The sequence below is a fragment of the Lepidochelys olivacea genome, assembly GCF_965140295.1.
Source record: "Lepidochelys olivacea isolate rLepOli2 genome assembly, chromosome: 7".
Taxonomy (NCBI): Eukaryota; Metazoa; Chordata; order Testudines; family Cheloniidae; genus Lepidochelys; species Lepidochelys olivacea.
In genome coordinates this window covers 94,584,478-94,605,993 of record NC_140417.1, presented here as the reverse complement: position 1 = coordinate 94,605,993, position 21,516 = coordinate 94,584,478, and the positions used below count along the sequence as shown (strand labels likewise).

At 39.4% G+C, this 21,516-nt stretch overlaps 1 protein-coding gene across 4 annotated transcripts in view; it reads right to left on the bottom strand.

The window, feature by feature from the left end:
• IDE (insulin degrading enzyme) overlaps window positions 1–20,786 on the bottom strand; it is a 99,476-nt gene extending 78,690 nt beyond the window's left edge. The window contains exons 1-2 of one of the 4 annotated variants that reach the window (XM_084634121.1): window positions 19,430–20,786; window positions 1,379–1,563 (exon numbers count right to left, since the gene is read on the bottom strand). In XM_084634121.1, the coding sequence (XP_084490247.1) occupies window positions 1,379–1,563; window positions 19,430–19,533 (289 nt within the window). In that variant the 5' untranslated portion in view covers window positions 19,534–20,786. The remainder of the gene's footprint in view (window positions 1–1,378; window positions 1,564–19,429) is intronic. The other 3 variants (XM_084634118.1, XM_084634119.1, XM_084634120.1) reach the window with 3 other exon arrangements.
• Between the last annotated feature and the right edge of the window lie 730 nt (window positions 20,787–21,516).

Below are 21,516 nucleotides of genomic sequence, written 5' to 3'. Positions count from 1 at the left end.
AGGGCCTGCAGCAGAGCCAGGGGTTGAGCAGTGGGCACCTCCCAGCACATTGAAAAGTTGGTGCCTGTAGCTCCTGCCCCGGAGTTGGTGCCTATACAAGGAGCCATATGTGGCTCTGGAGCCACAGGTTAGCCACCCCTACACTAAATGCTTTGCTGATATTACATTTCCACGCAAGCCATTGCTGCGATTTCCACAAGGTTGCTATGCAATTGTGAATAGAAGGGAGAGGTGTCACTTCAAAAAGGGAGGGGAGGTAGTCCATGAGGGAAAAAAAAAATGTCTATTAAGATGTGATGCACGCTATGAAAAATATTGATAACCTCTGCTATAAACTGAAATTCACAGTATAAGATTTCAACATTGGTGAGGCTAGCTAGCTACTCTCTGAAGTGTGTAGATATGAAAAAGTCTAGACACTGATTTGTAACACACATCTTTCCTGAAAGCTATGATATATGAACAGAGAAATATCTTAGACTTTTCAGATGTAGGAAAAGATTGCTTTTCTGTTACTGTCAGAGTCGGAAGCAGAATAACTGCCTTTGTTTTTCACCCTGGGCACTTTATGTCAACACTCTAAGGGCTTGTCTACATGGGAACACACTCAGGAAAGTTATGATGAATTAACTAAAGGTGTAAAGTTAATGTGCATAAATTTAAGACCATTTAAAACTGTGTGTGGATGCTCTCATTCAGAAGAAAAAGGATTTAATTCTCTGTAATCCTCCAGATTAAGAGAGTGAACTAAAGCCACTTTATTTCTGGATGGGAGCATCCACATGATGGTTAAAGGAACTTTAATTTGTGCAAATTAACTTCACAGTTTTAGTTAATTCACCTTAATTCTCCTGAGTGTTCCAGTGTAGACAAACACTGCCATATCAGAGATTAAGGTTTTCCTCTTGGCACATTATGCTGCTTTTCTTGCCCATAATCATTACAACAAACATGCATGAAACAAAAATCTAGAATGGTAGATAAAGCAAGACGGAATGATTTCTCCATCCCCTTTTTTTTTAAAAAAATGGCTCCCTCAGAACGTGTAATCATATGGTTAAAATTACAAGTCTGAGCACTGACTGAGCATATATTACATCAGGAAAATTTAACTGGGTCTAATAATTTCTAACAGGATATATGGAGAAATAAAACTGGAACTCCCAATAATAGAAGGCTGTGCAACCTGCTGAAAACAACTTCTGTAAATGCTACCATATTTTGTGCTATGTACCATTGGTTTATTTGCAACTAAAACACTGAAATTAGTGGCACACTGAAAGTAGGTCGGATTCCTTTTCCTCACAGAAACGTACTGCAGTAATTATTTGCAATGCAAAGCCAGTGGAACAGAATACGAAATAAGTTCATTAAATACCTATGTGTACATCAAGTGCTGCTGAAGACTTATCTGTGGTGGGGTCGCAGATGAGCATTGCTTTGATGCCATTTTCCAGTTGTAATCCACGATATTCTCGCTTATCCTCAGGTGATTTGATAATTTCCTTTGCTATTCTCTTAATAGCTGGATTGCTCATTTTGTTATGAGTATTCTTCTGAAGCCTAAAAGAAAATAGTAGAAATTAAAATTCCTAATTTATATTTAACTAACTATCTCAAAGGATAAATTGTGAGGAAAACCTAATTCCCTGTGCAGAACCTTTAAAACCTGTCCTGTATGCCGAATTATGGTCCAGATTCAGAGAGATGTTAAGGAACTGCAACTCCCATTAAAATCAGGAGACTTCGTATGGGACTGGATCACATCACAGAATCTACTGTAACTTCCATTCTCACAGTAATTAAAAAAATTAATATCTTATCAAAGATATACATCAGCCACCCTATTCAACTATAATAAAAAAAATGAAAGGCTACAATGCAATCTTGCCAAATCCATCTTCAACCTATTTTAAATATCTTTGTACTTATATTGAAACTTTACAAAAATCTATACTTAAAATCAAAAGAAAAACATGAAGTAATAATAATAGGTATGTTTACTATCATGAAGACTATTATTATGCTGTCATAGACTGCCTTTGATCCTAGGATCTCAAAAGCACTTTTCCAGAACAGTGTGTTAATTCAATTTTACAGATGGGAAAACGCAGCCAGGGAAGGGTTAAATAATTTGCCCAAGGTTTCACAGTAAATCACTGGCAAACTGAGGAACAAATCCAACCTTTCCTGTTCCCCAGGTTGCTGCTCTAATTCAACTGCCTCAATTCTTAAAAACTGCTTTTAGAGTTTACTAGTTCTAGAGATACAGCAAACTAAACTAGTCTCCTGGCGTGGCAGCAATATTTTGAAATGTTCAACACCAAGTGAGATTTTGGAATAACATTCTCTTGTTGTTTTAAATTTTAGATCATAGAATATCAGGTTGGAAGGGACCTCAGGAGGTCAATCTAGTCCAACCCCCTGCTCAAAGCAGAGCCAATCCCCAATTAAATCATCCCAGCCAGGGCTTTGTCAAGCCTGACCTTAAAAACTTCTAAGGAAGGAGATTCTACCACCTCCCTAGGTAACGCATTCCAGTGTTTCATACCCTCCTAGTGAAAAAGTTTTTCCTAATATCCAACCTAAACCTCCCCCACTGCAACTTGAGACCATTACTCCTTGTCCTGTCATCTTCGACCACTGAGAATAGTCTAGAACCATCCTCTTTGGAACCACCTCTCAGGTAGTTGAAAGCAGCTATCAAATCCAGGTAAACTGCAAAAGTAAAAACACGAGACATCCCAATCATGAATCTTGATTTTTAAAAAGTGTTCAATTTTATTTGAAACTACATGCTTTTTAAATAAAGCAATCACAGAAATGGGAAATGAGAGAGTAATGTTTGAAGCCAGCACAGCGCAGTCAGGTAGTAAATTTCCACATGTAACTCTGCCAATGAATCTTAATGCTGCTTTACAAGATTAATGTTTCAGTGAAGGGCTTGTTCGTAAGAGAGAATGTCAAACAAACAACATTTTTGTCTGTGGCACAACATATTGTTAAGTGACCAGAGCCTGGTCAATAGCTAGCAAACTAAACTCGCTTGGGAGCTAAACCAGATTTGAGCCTAAGCCTCCAGATATGATGAGCTTGTGTAATAAATATTTGTTTATGGTAAAAACTGCTGTAAGTACAGTTCCATCAGAAGCACAATATATGCAATTTCAAGGGTTTGACAATATTGCTGCTCCTGTCTTCAATTCACATTGGGCATCACTAAAACAAAAGCCAAATTCATTTATTTTCAGAAGCTTTAAGACTGTATACTATAAGGTACTGAAATGACTAATATTATTATGTAGCTCCTCACACATTTACTGTGCCATATCTTCAATCATGACATTTATTAGGTGAAATACCATTCGGCTTATAAAAGCATATAATATTTTAACTAGCTCTCTTGTGATCTGTGCATACCAACTGATATTTTTAGAATATTAAAAGACTTCAGAAATGAAGTTCTGGAGGTGAAAATTACAGTGCTTATTTAAATAAAATACCGCTACATGGAAAACAACTTAAAAGTTCCCCTTTCTACAGCCATATTGGTATGGAAAAGGAAAAAGTGGTATAGGTCATCATTCATCTAGATTACCACCCTTCGACAGAACAGTACCCTTGGGACCAGCTACGTATGTAATTTACACCACAGGTGTAATAAATATTGTGGGCAGCTGAAGGTGATACTATGAGCATCACAATGAGGTGAATGTTAACACCTCCAGAATCGGAATGATTCAAATGCTCTTAGGCCTTCTAGAGCAAGGCCTTTACTGTATGTTTCTAATAACGAGGAGTCCTTGTGGCACCTTAGAGACTAACAAATTTATTTGGGCATAAGTTTGCGTGGGATATAACTCACTTCATCAGATGCATGGAGTGGAAAATACAGTAAGCAGGTATAAATATACAGCACATGAAAAGATAGGAGTTGCCTTACCAAGTGGGGGGTCAGTGCTAGGGAGGCCAATTCAATTAGGGTGGATGTGGTCCATTCCCAAAAGTTGACAAGAAGGGGTGAATATCAACAGAGGGAAAATTACTTTTTGTAGTGCTAACGAGGCCAATCCAATCAAAGTGGATGTGGGCCCATCCCTCTGTTGATACTCACCCCTTCTTGTCAACTGCTGGAAATGGGTCACATCCACTTTGACCCCCACTTGGTAAGGCAACTCCCATCTTTTTGTGTGCTGTATATTTATACCTGCTTACTATATTTTACACTCCATGCATCTGATGAAGTGGGTTATATCCCACGCAAGCTTACGCCCAAATACATTTGTTAGTCTTTAAGTGCCACAAGGACTCCTCGTTTTTACTGATACAGACTAACACAGCTACCCCTCTGAAACCTGTATGTTTCTAGTTACACAAGAACAAAAAAAGACGGTCATCATTAGTACTTCAGGGTTCAGAGGTTCCTCAAAATGAAAACTTAATTCTGTATGAGACACTATGTCTCCAGGTCAAAAGTCTGGAAATATAGACCCAATTTATATCCTGGCTGAGACTGTGAGAGCATTTTTAAATTCAATAGCCCTTATAAGTTGACGTATAACTTAAAACAACACAGCACATCTGCAGAAAGGAAAACAGAACCGAACAACTGAGCCTTTCAAAGACATTACATGAGAGGTTTTAAGACAACATATAATGCAGTCTATATTTTGTATGATTTTAAGTTACTTTATTTACTAAACTCAGTGAGCCAAGAGTAGTCAAAATTATATTTAATATATTCTGGGAGGAAAAAAGTAAACTAATTACACTATTAGATGGTTAACAAGTAGTAAATTACATTCCTCATCTCTTGATCAGTTCAATAGGAAAAGTGTTTTTAAATGGGCAACAGACAGCACAATAAGATATACTTTATAGCCTCCTCTTTTCCAAACTCCAGACTCTAACCAGTGTTCCCAAATTGTGGTTCATAGAGGACTTGCTGGTAGACCACAAAGTTGGCTTTTCATATGGTGCTTCTATCCTGCTTGTTTCCAGATGCTAAACATTGCATTAAAATACAGCTAAAATATATAATTTTTTCTAATATTACTTTTCACTGTAAGCAATTGTTGCTGTCACATAAATGTTACATGATTACATATGGAGGGAAGGTGGTCCACATGACTGAAAACAAGAGGGGAGATTGTCTATCAGACTCTCTACTACAGTATGGCTTGCAATATGAAAAAGTTTGATAACACCTGGAAACTCCTAAGGCTTTCATAGTTAATTTAGTGGTGGGTTTTTAAAACCATTTCAAAACATCAGTGGAAAATCCACAATCCTCAAATTATTCAGTGTCCAGGTCACCATCTTGTGGTGGATTTTTTATTTCAGTAAGTAGAATTCTAATGTAGTAAAACAGCTAAAAGTATTACAGGCGAAGTATACGTTATGATCAGAAAAAATTAATAATTCAAGAGCCAAAAATTCTGCAAGTTTAGACCATTTAATACCACTGAATTCACTGTAATTGGTCATAGAGACTGCCCCAGAAGAACTGTAAAAATTTCAGGGGACCTATCCTAGAAATACTGCCTTTGTGTGTGTGTTTAATTAAAAAACAGGATCTTGTTGTCATTAGCAAACTTAGAATCAGTTATTTCTCCCTTCTGTCTACTATATTTTGTAAAAATAATTAAATTTTGAACAATAAGAATCAAAAGTTTATTTTGAATAAAATAAAAAAAGGATCAGAACCAAGCCATTCTTACACAAGGTAAAATTTGATAGATGGTCAGCATAGTTTTTGACGAGAACAAAAAGATTAGGATTCCCTCACTGGAGCTATTAATGATTAGATTTGATTTTACTACTGTGACATTTCAAGGGTACAATCCAGACTAATGACTGGCTGTGTCATCCCTGCTCTCAAACCTGGGATGCTTTGCTTTGCTGCTGTAGCTTCCAGTCTGGACTGCTCTCAACCTCCAGCATACAAGTCACTCCCAGCTATGTCTGTGGATATGCTGCAGCCAGCAAGCCACACCCTGGCTCTTACCAGCCTGGGTTACACTGCAGGGTGACCCCAACACCTCCCACACAACAGGGTCCCGGAGCTCAGGCTCCAGCCCAAGCCCAGGAGTCTACAAAGCAGTGAAACAGCCCCACAGCCTGAGCCCCACGAGCCTAAGTTGGCCGGCATGGGCCAGCCAAGGGTTTTTTCCTTGCTGTGTAGACATACGCTCAGTCAAGTAAGGCAACAATGTGAGCAGCAAATGTTGAAATACCTGAAACTTACGAAAACATAACCTTCTTTACTCCACTCCCTTTGAAAGCTTTATACAATAAGTAATGAGGTATCCTTAAATAAGGGCAAAACTTTACTACTCTATATTTTTAAATAGAGATACTGAATACAGAAAGCATCAGAAGAGAATAATTAGAATCAGTATACCTCTAAACAACAGTGAGGAACATGAACTCTTGCAAGCGCGTAGGAGGAGATTGCTTTCTAAAAATGTAGACATTTCTACTAGCAAAACAGGCACTATCACATTACAAATTATAAAACAGTTTCATTCTAATATCAATGTTACAATCAAATGCAAGTATTGACACACACAAGAATCGCAATCCCAGTGTCTAAATTCTAGTTTAAAACTAAACTATCTACCAAATTTTATCCTGTACAATGGCTGAGCTTGTTGTGCTCAGGGTTCACAAGTTATCCCATAATTGCCTACTGCACGAGGTCATCCTCTGAAATGAAGCAGCTACTATTGGCCACTTGTCAACGACTGGATATGGGACTATATGGACCACTGGTCTGATCCAGTATAGTAATTCCTATTGTTATGCCTCAGTATTATTAATGCTATGCTATAATGCAAACAGACTGCTACAAAAAACCTGACTTCTCGTTCACAGAATTACAGAACTAATTAGAAATGCTCCACAGCAACTGGGTTCCTCTTAAATAAAAGCAATACTGCTCTATTTGTTAAATACTTGAAAATTCAAACAGTACTTAACATCAGTTCAATCTGCTATGCCAGACAACAGGGAATATAGAAAAACAAAGGAGGCTCCTGAAACCCTGGATTTCACCTTAACTATTCAATTAATAAACATTTTGCATTCTATCCTTTTTAGTTAAATGTATGTCTAATTCGGTTTCAGACTTCAACATGCTGGTTGCTTACTGGTGCATTAACCTTGGAAGTGTGTTCCACACACTTTCTACCCTGTGTTTGATAATACACCTGATTTTTTTTTGTCACCTGCTACTTCCTTATTATTTTGAACCCACACCCTCAAGTCATGAAGTTTTATCATTAGCTTTAATGATTCATCTACATTGAGTCGATGAGTACTTGTGGCACCTTAGAGACTAACAAATTTATTTAGGCATAAGTTTTCATGGGCTAAACGCACTTCATCAGATGCATGTCCAAATAAATTTGTTAGTCTCTAAGGTGCCACAAGTACTCCTCGACTCTTTTTGCTGATACAGACTAACACGGCTACCACTCTGAAACATGTCATCTACAATGATGACTCATGAAATGCTATGCCCACTGTGAAATCCCATACATTTCAACTGATACCTTGTGAAGGACCACAGAGTATACTGTCATAATTCCAATTCTCTGTTTCTATCTCCTTCACAACCTAGCTCTAGTTTAGCAAAATTGGGTACAGTTAGGCTTACTTCTCCCACCCCCACATTCCAAAACAGTTAGTTTCAAATCAAAATCAAAGGACTGATCTTGCATGCCCTTACTCATCATATCAATAGGCCTACTAGGAAGAGCAAGTTGTACTTATGCTGGGGTTTGCAGAATTTGGGCCCTAACACTTAAGCAGGATAGGAAATAAAACCATTTAAAAAAAAAAAAAAGCCACATGCACACACCCAAAACATAGTCTGCTGCACCAAACCCAACTCAGAGTTAAAAAACAGAATAGATAGATAGTTTCCTCTCCCTCCCCCACAATGCCTGGAAGGTCAACAGACTTGGGCTTATGAAAAAGACAAATGAAATATATGATGAGGCAAGTGCTGTCCACCAAGAATACTAAGCCTCCTGGGTGCTGAATAAATTATTAAAATATAACTTTTGGTGAGAAGAAAACATATATGGCAAATCAAAGGCAATGGAAATATGTCTGATCATTTTTACAATGAAATCGGTGTAAATAAAAAAAGATTGAATAAAATTACAAGGCGTGAAATGGCATTTCCCTAGTTATGAATGGTTTATTGTGCAACCTTAATGTTCTCTTAAGATTGTTTCTGGGTATAATACTACCAGGTACTTCTCCAGTGCTTTTCACCCAAAGATCCCAAAGCATTTTACAAGCTAAACTTTCAGATCAAACCTACGCTTCCTTCTAGAAGACAGGTTTCCTGTCTGCCCTTCTAAAACTTGCTTGCCTCTTTCCCCTCACTTGTACTTTTGGGTAAGTTGCCCAATTCCAAAGTGCTGATTCCTCTCTTAAGATGCTAGTATTAAGCTAATATCTCTGTTGCTGGTATGACCACCACTAAGTTGAGCAGCAACGATATGACCCACAAAATGTCTTAGCTATTTAGAGAAGACTCATTCTAAATAATTTAAAATAATATTTTTTAAATTAAGATACTTTCATAGTATTGCCACAAAACCATACCAGCATCAAGTGGCCCAACAAAATACAGGCAGCAGCAAGAAATTTTCCTTTGTACAGCATTTTGGGAATTGTGGTGCTTGCTCAAAAAGTGCAAGTGAGGAGAAGACCTAAACAGAGGGCAGTATAACAGGTGAATGCAAAGAACAGGCTGAGCGGAAAGCAGGCTCACATTCAATGATGGGGATACAGAAAGTACTCATGTCCCCCTCTCACCAAAATGCCCTCTTCAGTATAATAGATCAGGTGCTGAGGAAAAATACCTGTTGATTTCTATTTTACAAGTAAGTAAAAGCAAGTGGTATACTTTAAGGTGCTTTTTCTGCAATGAGATCCATGCAGGTGGACCTCTGCATCCCCACAGAGCCTCACTGATTTCAATGGGGCTCTGAGAGACTGCTGAGGTCCACCTGTGAAAAACTTATTCCAGGACCGGGGTTTTAATTTTTAAACTGCATGTGATACCTATGTCAATCTATAGTTATTTTAGAAAACAATTTTTAAATGAAAATACAGTTGGCACATTAGCCAGTATAGTCAAACCTCATTTACAGTATTTGAAACCCAGTTACCAGAAGCATTTGACAACAATGCAAAAATTTTGGTGCATAGCCAAGAGTAATGGCTTGCTGAGCACTGGCTTCAAAATTTTCTTCAAGATCTGCTGGATCAACAGGATGTATATGTTTAAGCCATATTAGTAAGGACCTATCAAAATTCACAGCTGTGAAAAACACGTCATGGACTGTGAAATCTGGTCTTTTGTGTACTTTTATCCTATACTATACAGAGTTCATTGGGGAGACCAGTGTTTCCCAAACTTACTTCTACACTCGCGTTCAGAGGTGGGCCAACGGCCAGAAACCATCACTCTCTGGCTACCCACGTCTGAAGGCAGCAGCACAGAAGTAAGGGTGGCAATACTGCAACCCTCCTATAATAACCTTGTGACTCTCCCACAACTGTCTTTTGGGTCAGGACCTCTACAGTTACAACACCATGAAATTTCAGATTTAAATATATGAAACCATGAAATTTACGATTTTTAAAATCCTATGACTGTGAAATTGACCAAAATGGACCATGAATTTGGTAGGGCCCTACACATTAGCCCACAAGTCTTGCTGAGGCAGATGAACATCTATAAACAATCATCAGCTCTAGAGAATCAAGCTGAATGGCTATAGTTGGGATGCCAGCTCTTCAGATTTTGAAGTCTGTGCTCAGTGAGCTCCTCCAGTTATCTGCAGGTTTTGGGTTTCCCTGAGACCTTCAGACAATCAGTTTTACTATAAATGCATCTCTCTGGTGTGCTGAACCATACTCAAACCATGTCTATATCAACTGATGAACAAACAGCACAATTTTTGTTACTGCTTTTTCAGCTCATGTTTCATAACCCTTTTTGAGTACACCACTATACTACACTGAATGCACTACAATTATTATTTGAGCTCCAAAAGTGTCCTTGGCATTATATAAAGATCACGATTGTGATCTACTATCAATTCCAAATTTTTCATCTGTTCCAAATTCTGCAAACTGTGTTTGTAGTCCTTATATATGCACATTATGTTTTTATTCCAGATCTCATTACCCAGTAGTTGCCATGGATTGAAGTTTATGATGAGCCAATACCTGCCCATGTTCTTAATTTATCTAGATCTCCATCGTTAGTCTATACTCGCTGCATTTTCATTAATCCACCTACGTTTACATTTTCTGCCAACAGTGCCTGGCGTGACACTCTCAGGAGCTGGGTGTTTTCAGTAGAAGGCTCTGAGCAGCAGGTCTCCCAGCCAGTGGGGATCATGGTGAATTTGTTTCTCACCTCTTTTACAGAGAAGATAGTGCTGAATTGAATGCTCTGGAGAATTTGTTGAAAAACTCATTATATTCTGGTGGGGCTGCGATATTAGAATAGATCCCCATTCTCTTGTGTGTCTTTTCTCCTGCCCCTTTACCTCACACATCCACTAGTGCTCTTGGAACAGATCATCACCAGATGGAAGGATTGTGACATCCTTACCAATGCAATAGTGACACTAGAGGTATGTCATCCAATAATCAGCCTCCTCTCTTCACCTTCCCTCAATTCATTTGCATGCTATAACGGGATTGGTTAAAATGAGTTAATAATTAAGTATTTTCTTAAACTAACAATCAAATGTTTTATCAAAATTCTGACATCACAGAAAAATAAAATTCTAATAACAAATTGGAATAAAATTGGAGTACTTTTCCACACACAAAAGCAAACTAACATAACAGAACATTATTATAAAGGATGCTGCAGAATATTTTACCCTTATTTCTTATATCACTAGTTCAAATGTACACTAAAGCTATTAGGCTCCCCTTATTCCCTGGTTAACATATGATTTTCTACTTCTTTCTTGCAAATTTGGGAATTAGGATTCTTTAAGATATTACACTTCCATAGCTTCAATAGCTCTCTTACCTAAATTCAGAGGTCAAAGAATTTACCTAACTCCCCAATATCACGCTAAGCTCAAGTTAAATAACTAATATTGTCTGTTATCAAAATGTATGCAAACTGTTCAAAATTTTGAACATATATTAGACTCTTCTGCCCACAGGAATTAGCAGGAATTCATCATAAAATTTGATATCATTTGGCAAACACCCCTCACAAAAAGTTCTGCAATAATTAGTAAGTATAATTCATCAACTCCACTAAAAAAAAAAAAATTATAAACTGAAAACTCTGGTTTTACAAAATCAGAATGTTTATTCTAATTTTATTCTTGAGAATATATCTAACCCAGAAGTCAATGTACTCTACTGTTTCAAAAAGCTAAATTTGGGGATGATCATTACCTTGAAATTAGTGCTGATCTGGTGCATTTTGAGGAAGTTCCCCTCTTGCCACAATTCAAAATTTACTTCTCAGTGAGAGAGTCTGCAGTAGGCAAACCTCCCATTGACGCCACATAATTTTCCAGAGAAGTAAAGGGCAATGTCTACACCAGGGAATTTAACCAAAAAACTCTCATCACTTTTACCATCAGTCCCTAAAGAATTTACACAATTTAATTTCAGATTTGACAGACACAGGAGGCAACAAAACAACTAAACAAATTACTTACCACCCTAATCTAGTTTTCACATCTGTTTTTAAAACTGCACCAAACTGAGTATCTTAAGCACACACTCAAATGTAAGTAAATAAACTTTATCCAAGTTCACCTTAAAACTACAGGCAATCAAAAGTGGCAAACGTGAAACTAGTCTTTTCCCAATATTTTTAATGTAATCTCCAAATATATCTCATTGCACCTTTTACAACAGTGCTGGAAATTAAATGGAATAAATTATGAAGAGGCACTTGAAAGTGGGACACCAATGACCATTTTCAAGGTTGTCTAAAAATTAAAAACAAACAGTTGCTTATTTTCTTGTTTACCATCCCAAAGCATCTTTACAGTCATGGAGAGTAGTACAGTTTCACCATTCATTCCTGTCCCTGGGTTATTCCTCCATTAAGTCCATCCCGGTCACGTCCACATAAACGATTCACTATCTAGTCTGTGGTCAGCTTCTAGGTCTGACTGACCTTGATTATATTTGCATTATTTTCCTTAGCATTCTATCATCTGTGTCTTCTCCAGTGTCCCCACCATCATAATCTTTTCTATTACATCCAATCCCATACCCGGACTTCACATCACTTCTAACTTCATTTCTCTTAAAATCATTCCACTTTACACCTACCATTTTCTGAAGAGCTCTCATCTCTACTGCTTCCAGCCTTCTGATGTCTGTTTCATGCAATGCAGCAATACAAAATACAGCACAGAAGGTTATTGGAAGGCATAAGCAAACAAGGAAAAGCTGGACAAGCAACAAAACAAGAATACTACAGGAAAATGTAAACAAATCAAGAATGCTGGGATAATGGAAGTAATAAAAGCATCGTGCAAAGTGGTATAGAAATCACAGACTAGATAAGTAAAAGGCTCAACAACTACAGGAGTCAGCAAGAAAACAAGATATGAAAACAATATACAAAAGATTAAGTTGTATGGAAATGCATCGTTGGCCTGATTGTAACAGTAAGAAAGGCAACCAGTGAACTGACAATAAATGCCAAAGACATGCTGAATGTATAGAAGGAGCATTATAGCAGTGGGAACATAATACTGACCACCTGTCCAGGATGGTCACAGTGATTGTGAAATGCTCAGGGAGATAAGAGAAGCTACAAAAATAAAAAACATAGTAATAATGAGGGACTTCAACTATCCCCATATTGACTGGACACATCACCTCAGGACAGGATTCAGAGATAAAATTTCTAGACACCATTAATGACTGTTTCTTGGAGCAACTAATCCTGGAACCAACAAGGGGAGAGGCAATTCTTGATTTAGTTCTAAGTGACACACAGGATCTGGTCCAAGACATGAATATAGCTGCAGGGAAACCACTTAAAAACACCATAAATAGAGGCTCAAACAAAATACAGACCCCAAATTTAAAAAAATAAAATAAAAAACAAAACAGTAAGGGAAGCAAAAACTGCCACCATGGCTTAACAGATTAAAAGAGAGACAGAGGTAAAAAGATATCCTTTAAAAATTGAAGTCAAATCCTACTGAGGAAAATAGAAAGGAGCATCAACTCTGGCAAGTCAATTGTAAAAGTATAATTAGGGAGGCCAAAAAAGAATTTGAAAAGCAACTAGCAAAAGACGCAAAAAACTTAAGTACATCAGAAGTAGGAAGTCTGCCAAACAATCAGTGTGGCCACTGGACAATTAAGGTGCTAAAGGATCACTCAAGGAAGACAAGGCTGTTGCAGAGAAGCTAAATGAATTCTTTGCATCAGTCTTCACCACAGATGATGTGAAGGAGATTCCCACACCTGAGCCATTCTTCTTAGGTGACAAACCTGAGGAACTGTCCCAGATTGAGGTGTCTATAGAGGAGATTTTTGGGGGAAATGGTAAACAGTAATAAATCACCAGGACCAGATTGTATTCACTCAAGAATTCTGAAGGAACTCAAAGATGAAATAGCAGAATTACTAGTAACTGCGGTATGTAACCTACTGCTTAAATCAGCCTCTATACCAGATGACTGAAGGATAGTCAATATAACAACATTTTTAAAAGGCTCCAGAAGAGATCCTGACAATTACAGGCCAGTAAGCCTAACTTCAGTACCAAGCAAATTGGTTGAAATTATACCAATGAAAAGAATAATCAGACACATAGATGAACATGAAATCGTAGGGTAAAGGTAAAACATGTAAAGGTAAAACCATGCTTCACCAATCTATTAAAATTCTTTGAGGGAGTCAACAGGCATGTGGACACGGGTGATCAAATGGATATTGTGTACTTGAACTTTCAGAAAGCCTTTGAGAAGATCCAACAAAGGATCTTTAGCAAAGTAAGCTGTCACGAGATAAGAGGGAAGGTCCTCTCATGGATCAGTAAAAGATAGGAAACAAAGGGTAGGAATAAGTGGTCAGACAAATAGCAAGGTCCCTCAAGGATCTGTGCTGTTCAACATATTCATAAATTATCTGAAAAAAAGGGAGTGAACTGTGAGGTGGCAAAATTTGCAGATGATACAAAATTAGTCAAGATAGTTAAGTCCAAAGCTGACTCCGAAAAGTTACAAAGGGATCTCACAAAACTGGGTGACTGGTTAAAAAAAAAAAAAAGTTTATAAAATCAAGTATTGTGTGGAGAAAGTGAAGGGAGTTTTATTTACCCCTTCACATAACCCAAGAACCAGGGGGTCACCCAATGAAACTAATAAGCAGCAGGTTTAAAACAAACATAAGGAAGTACTTCTTCATGCAATGCATATTCCACCAGTGCAACTCACTGCCAGGAGATGTTGTGAAGGCCAAAACTATAACTGGGTTCAAAGAAGAATTAGATAAGCTCATGGAAGATTGGTCCATCAACGGCTAGTAGTCAAGATGATCATGGACACAATCCTATGCTGTGTGCGTCCCCAAATCTTAGACTGCTAGAAGCTGGGACTGTACAAAGAGATGAATCACTTGATAAATGCCCTATTCTGTTCATTCCCTCTGAAGCATCTGGCATTGGCCACTGTTGGAAGACACGACACCGGGCTAGATAAACCATTGGTCTGACCCAGTATGGCCATTTTTATGTTGTTAGCATCTTGACAAACTGCTGAACCCTTTAATTCATCCAAATGCAAACATTCTAGACATGCTAGATGAACAGGACACCTTGCAAGGCAGAACAGATGTCAGCACTTGAACCACTCACAGAAGAAGAAACAAAAAGAGTAGTGAAGCAGTTGAAAATGGGAAAGCAGTTGGAAGTGGGCAGAAATAGACAACAAAACATTTGAGATGCTAACGTTGACTGGACAAGTGTTATCAAAACACTAGGAAAATATATATAAAAAGGTATGGGAGCAAGAGGAGGTTCCAGATGACTGGCTAAAAGGTAATAGTTGCACCAATCTTGAACAGAGGTATAAACTCATCATCAGTCCCAGGAAAAAAATCACAATGAAAATAACTGTCAAAAGATTATGGCCAGTTTTAGAGGAAGCAGTAGGTGAGGAACAGTGTGGCTTCTAACCAGGCCTAAGTTATGTTGATTAGATGGTTATTTATAGAAGCTCTTAAATGTGCAAACTGCTATAGATGGACTTCACAAATCAGATAAAGTATATTCAGTATGAACTATTTGCTATCAACAAACATTTTGGTTAAAATGTAAAAAGCAATTCAAGTACAAAAAAGGCTGAGAATTGGTGAGAGAATCTGACCCAAGTATACCAAGATGAAGAATTTGAGAGCCTTCAGAAGAGAAAGGGGGAGAGGGGTAATGGAAAGAATTGTCCTGAATTTTCTTCTTTAGTTAGATTCTAAAGGAGAACTCTTATTATTCAGCGTAATCCTCCTAAAACAACTGCCTGTAACATTAGATCTTTGACAAACCCAACATATCTACAAGACTCAGCAATTTACAAAAGTTAGCCATGCATTAAAAAAAAAAAAAAAAAAATGCTCATGAGCTCCAGCAAAAATTACATAAAATATAATTTACTTATTATGTGCTATCTTGCAGAATTACAAACATACTTTATTATTAGTAAAACCAACATTTTAAGTAAAGCATTTTCAGTATTAAAGCTACAGGTTTTTTGGCATTGCTAATGTAGGTAATTATAATTATGATTCAATATAACTCAGAAACAAATTGTGTTAATTTTATTTTAAATTTGAAACCATCTGAATCAACTTTTAAACAAGTTGAACACAAAATATATCGTATTACGAATACAAAGTGTTGTCATATTAGCATACAAAAGCCCACAGCCTATGGCAGGCTCTAGATGGAATAGAGGCTGAGAGCACAAACCTGTCCATTAGCAGCAGCATGCCATACATTTCCAGATATAGTAACCATTAAACCAATCTCTGTCTAGCCCCAGTTGAATTGAAAATATTTTTCATGAAACTTTCTATTTTATTAAAACATTAACACCTCAAAATAAAAATACACACATTCATTATATCTAATGCAATGCTATCAAAAAGAAATTAGAAACAAATATCATCCCAGAATGTGATAGCCCAAGTGCTCTGAAAGTATTTATAGTCGGTGACTTAGACAATAACCTGAAATGACCCTGATTTATTTCCAGCTCAGTGCAACAGGAGTTACACTGCTGGTAACACAGAGTGAACAGCCTTTCTTTTGCACTTTCCCCTCCTGGACCCCGCACAGACCCGGGGGCTACTTATGGCACTAGGCCCAAAGTGACACCCCACCTCATGTACTGTTGAGTCCTACCCAGGATGAAGCCCCTATACGCCAGAGAGACATGACCAATAGAGAAAAGTAGCCCTGTTCCTGCAGATGCCTTGATATCAGTACCACTAAGTGAGAGAGGATTTTATTTGCCCTAAGAGAGAGGATTTCAGTGCTGGGAACAAGGTAAGAAGGAGGTGGTTAGGAGGTCTAATGGAGGGATTAATGGGATAGAGAATAACTATATATAAAAGGGTTAGGTTTAGGATTAGAGGACAATTGGGAGAGAAAGATGGAAAGTTAGTGAGAATCTGGACAAGGCTTGGAGGTGGGAATGTGGGATGCATAAGAAGAAGATGGTTTGTTTTTTTAAATGGAAGATGAGCGGAGAAAAGATTTAATGTGAAAGTGTTATTCATGCTCTCATTTTTGGTCTATTATCTATATAGGCCCTGATTCTATAACTGACACTACACAGGCAGATCTCTGTCCAGCCAGGAGCCCTTCTAAAGTCAGCAGCATTTCTCGCATACATAAAGTTGAACACATGCATGCATGCAAGACTGGGACCTAAAAGATCATTAGTAATTTGCTACAGCTAGTTTCTTGAACTTACATACTTTCTCTTCCTGTAATAGATCATAATATACCTTTTCTTCTGTTTCACTGTCATGTTTTCTCTTTCCCTCCATCTGTCCTACCCTCTCTTTATCTCCTCCCCCATATTTTCTCTCCAATTTCTCAAATCTCTGATCAACTTCTCCTTTTCCGTCACATCCATCAGCAAACCCACACCCATTCATCCATCCCATTCCAAACTCCCTTAGCCTATCCACCCAACTGTTCATACACAAATCTTGAAAAACAAGTAGTAGACAGATGACAAAGAGGTAAGGATGACTAAGGGGTTTAAAGTGAGAATTCGAGTCTCCTTCCTAATCCCCATCCTTGACCCTGGGAAAGGGAAAGGTGCTGGGATTTTTTTCTAGGGTGTTGTCCCTGGGTCCTATCTGTGAGCTCCATCTTTTGTAGTCTCCAGCTAGTAGGTGTCTGAAGTTGGAAGCACTTTTTGGCTGCTGGAGAGCACTCTCTCTGTTTTCCCCCATCCTACCATCTCCTGCTGTAAGGCTGGTAGCATAGAGAAGAGTCACTGCTGATCTACCCTCCATTCTGTTTTGGATCCCTCTCCTCCAGTGAAAGGCTTGGGTGACTGTTTTCAGCTTTCAAAAGAAGAAACTGACCTGGTTCTTGTCCCTTTCACTGCTGCCCACTGGCTCCCAACACAAGGAGTGAAAAGTGACAAGTTCTGGTAAGTTTTAACTCTAGGGTAGGTTAGCAGATGAATCAGTAACAGGAGAAACACTGGAGTTATTGGTCTTAAAAAAATAAAAAACACACTCAGAAAAGCACTGAACTAGCTTATATTTGGTAGGTTATCTTTGTAATTATGATGAATAGAATTTTTTTCCACCACAAGTGAAACCTTACATTCTGTAAAAGTGGATGATACTTGCCCAGAAGTGTTTCCTACTCACTGTGGGCAAGTGGATTTTTAAAGATCTGCCAACCATTTCACATGCTAAACTCTCTCTAAATATTCTTTGGCTTCCTGTTTTCTACCATATCAACTTCAAGCTCCTCGCCTTTACTTGCACAATCTTGCCCCAGACTGCATCTGTTCTCATTTCCCCCTACTTCTCCCACTCTTGGGTCTCCACCTTCTCTTGAAACAATCTTCCACTTCTCATTAGCCAAATGCCCTCTCCCCCTTCCTTTAAATCCCTCTTTAAGGCTCACTTCCTCTATGAATCTTTTTTACATTGCACTTGAACAGTTGCTCCATGTTTTCTCATTTGTGTACAAATGTAAGTTCTTCTGTGGAAAGAGAATATCCTTTTCTGTGCTTTATAAAGTACTCTACGCACTTATGGTGCTTTATAAATAACTATGAATGATAACATCACACCTAAAATTTGACACATTGACAGCAGCCACTCAACATTGTTTAAAAGAAAACAGCTGCTTTAGACAGTCTACTTTCCAGATAGCAAACTTCAAACATCTTTATTGAGAGAAAAGATCAGGAACTGGGCTATCTAAACTACAGAACTCACACAGAAGTATTAAAATTAATTCCATGCCATGCTAGCCAGCAATTATCTTGTTATGTAGTGAAGAAGCCCTTCCCATCAACAGTCCCATAAATACTAACATTGACAACAGAACAACTAGTTTCTGTTGAAACATATATCCTGTTTATTCTGTAGATAAATGTAACAAGTTATGCAACATTAAATATTACAATTTGGCAAAACACAATTCATATGGGGAAAATAACATTATACCACAATAGTCCAGTGTGCCCTGAACCCTGATTTTTAAAATAAGAGCACAGTTCTCAGTATAAGAAATAAGACTCCCAACTCTACTGAATGTCATTGTTTCTAAATGTTGACCTATTTGGAATAAAATAATCAAGAAGCAATAAATGCATTTACATATGTTTTACAACATGCTGTGGTGCAGTATTAAGGCCTTAATGACCAGTTCAACAATACAAGGTATGTTACCAGCTTCCTTAAAGCACATAGAGTCTACCCCAGCACAATACACACAAGAGGAGAGCAGAAAGGTGATCCGGTCCCGCATTTAGCTAGTTGGCTACCCTTTCCCAGCACTCCCCAAACTACTCTTCTCTCAGGACCTTCCAACTCTCCTCTTCCCTCGGAGCTTGATAAATCCCACCCAGTCTGCAGACACATTTCGGGGAGGATGTTACCACCCTAATCCCCATCTCTAGGAGACTCTATTCCCCCTGGGCCTCCATCCCTTTTAGTACCAGGCGGACACATTAATGCTGATTCATGAGTTCCCAGATCACAAGCAGCCTGTTACACATACACAACAACGGGGGGCAACAACACATCTCCTGCCACCCGGTAGCCTCTTACACAACAGAAGAGGGCCCACAACCCCACCCCCGAACGGGACGAGGGCTTCCCACCACAGCCCCACACACGACAACCATACCCGGCCAGGCGGAGCCACTGCTGCAGAAGAGGCGGCCGGGAGGCACCGAGGCTCACCAAGGAGGTCAGAGTCCTACTGAGAAGAGGGAGCAGCCGCTGCCGCATATCCCGGCCCCACTACCAGAGACCAGCCTCTGCTCGCTTCCTTCCCTCCGCCCGCCCCTTTCAGGGGAAGCTGCCCCTCAGCCCTCGGCCGGCGGAGGCGCCATCTTCCCGCCTGCTGGCCAATCCCTCCCCAGCGCCCGCTGGCTGCTCTCCTCGCCGCTGAGCCGCCGCTCCTGCCCTGGCTCCGGCCGGGCCTAGCACCAAGGCCGCGCTCCGGGGCTCTACCTGACACGGCTGGGGGTACCGCTGCTGCTGCGAAGCGGGGCGGCGAGGGGAAGAGGAAGAGGAGGAGGAGGAGCTGGCTGCGCAGCCGGGCGGCGAGCCGGGGAAGCACTTATTGCTGCGCGGAGTCCGGGAAGCGCTGCTGCAGCGCGGAGCACGGCCACTCACGCTGCGGGTGTGTAACACTCACGCTGTGTGGCGGAGCCGCAGTCCCGCTCTCGCACGCGCCAGGCATGTGACTGTCGGTGTGTGTGTGTGTGTGTGTGCGCGCACCAGACGCTGTGTGTGTAACGGCAACGCGCTATGAGGGCGACGGATTCTCACGTTCACTGTTTGTGGGTAACTATCGCGCCTTCACTGTATGTGTGACACTCGTGTGCTCACTTCTGCTGTGTCCCACACTCACTGCATGTATCACCGGTACTGAGTGCGCGATCCTCCTTCTCTGTGCCTGCCAGTTCACAGATTTCACAACGTTTTCTGGCGATGTCTTTGTTTTCTTGCTGGTAAAAGTCAGTGCAAGCGATTATTTATAATTTTATTTCATCAGCTGCCGTGACATTTTGTATAACTGATTTCAAATGTTAATGAAACAGATGGCAACATCTCCCCTCGTCCTCCGCCCCCACCTCAGGGAGCGACGTTAAACGCAACGAGCTCTCATTAAGGAGTCTGTTTTTTCCAGTCCTCTTATGTACGAGTTTTGGAGCAGCAGGTCTGTGCGTTTTCAGATTCATGGTCTTTTTATAAGCTCTAGTATAGTTTTTTGGAGTATAAGAGGGATTTCATTATAACCCCTCCTTTTCACTGGCTCATAACTTTCTGGAGGAAAACAATCTCTTAAGATGTAACTTTACCTGCTTGCTCTCCTTTGTTGGGAAAGTTAGAAGATCAAGACCCAATTTGAAAGATGCTAAGCATCCTCAGTTCCTGTTAAAGGCAGCTGATCCAGTGTTAGTGTTAGAGAAATTTACTAAATAATTCCTAAGTGTACATAAGGCTTCTAATGTTCAATGTTAATATGTTTTGAATCAAAAATGTGTCTTTATGGCATTCTATAAGTTTGGTTTCTTTTGAGTATCGTATGTCCCTGTCTCTTTTATTTCTCTAAACCTCAAAGAAAATATTAAAGCAAAAAAACTACATAAGTAAAAAATCTCTGTATATATTTATGTAGTACCAAATTGTGGTCTAGCAAAACACCCCCTTATGCCCCTGCACTACCTACCTCACAGGTAGCAGTACAGGAGTAGAAGTGGACTCCATAGAGCCACTCCTCCTTCCCAGTGCAGGACTGTGTTTTCTCTAGGAAAAAAGTTACCTAACTCAAGTTAATTAACACCAGGTGAAATTTTAGCGAAGACAAGGCAGTTTGTGGTTTCACACACGTTAGTCTTTAACTTCATCTGCTAGGGTAGGGAAGGATGAACCACAACACTAAGTTCCCTGTTCCTAGTGCTAGTCCCAAGCCCAGATAAAGTGTGAGGGTGGGGTGATGGCCTGGCAAGCCATCCCCATAAAACCTTCCCACATTTGACACACAAGAAAAGGACATAAAAGTTTGGCAGTTTCATCTGCTACTCACAATAGAGCCAAGCATCAGGATTCATCTAAATCTTCTACTACATGCAGAGGGTTTGGACCATATGTTGGTGGGTTTTCCATAAATCAGAAATTGGGGAAAGCATTGGATATAAAGAGGGTATGTCCTGTTCTGCACGGAGGACAGGATCGTGGAATGTTTGATCATTAAGAGTCGGC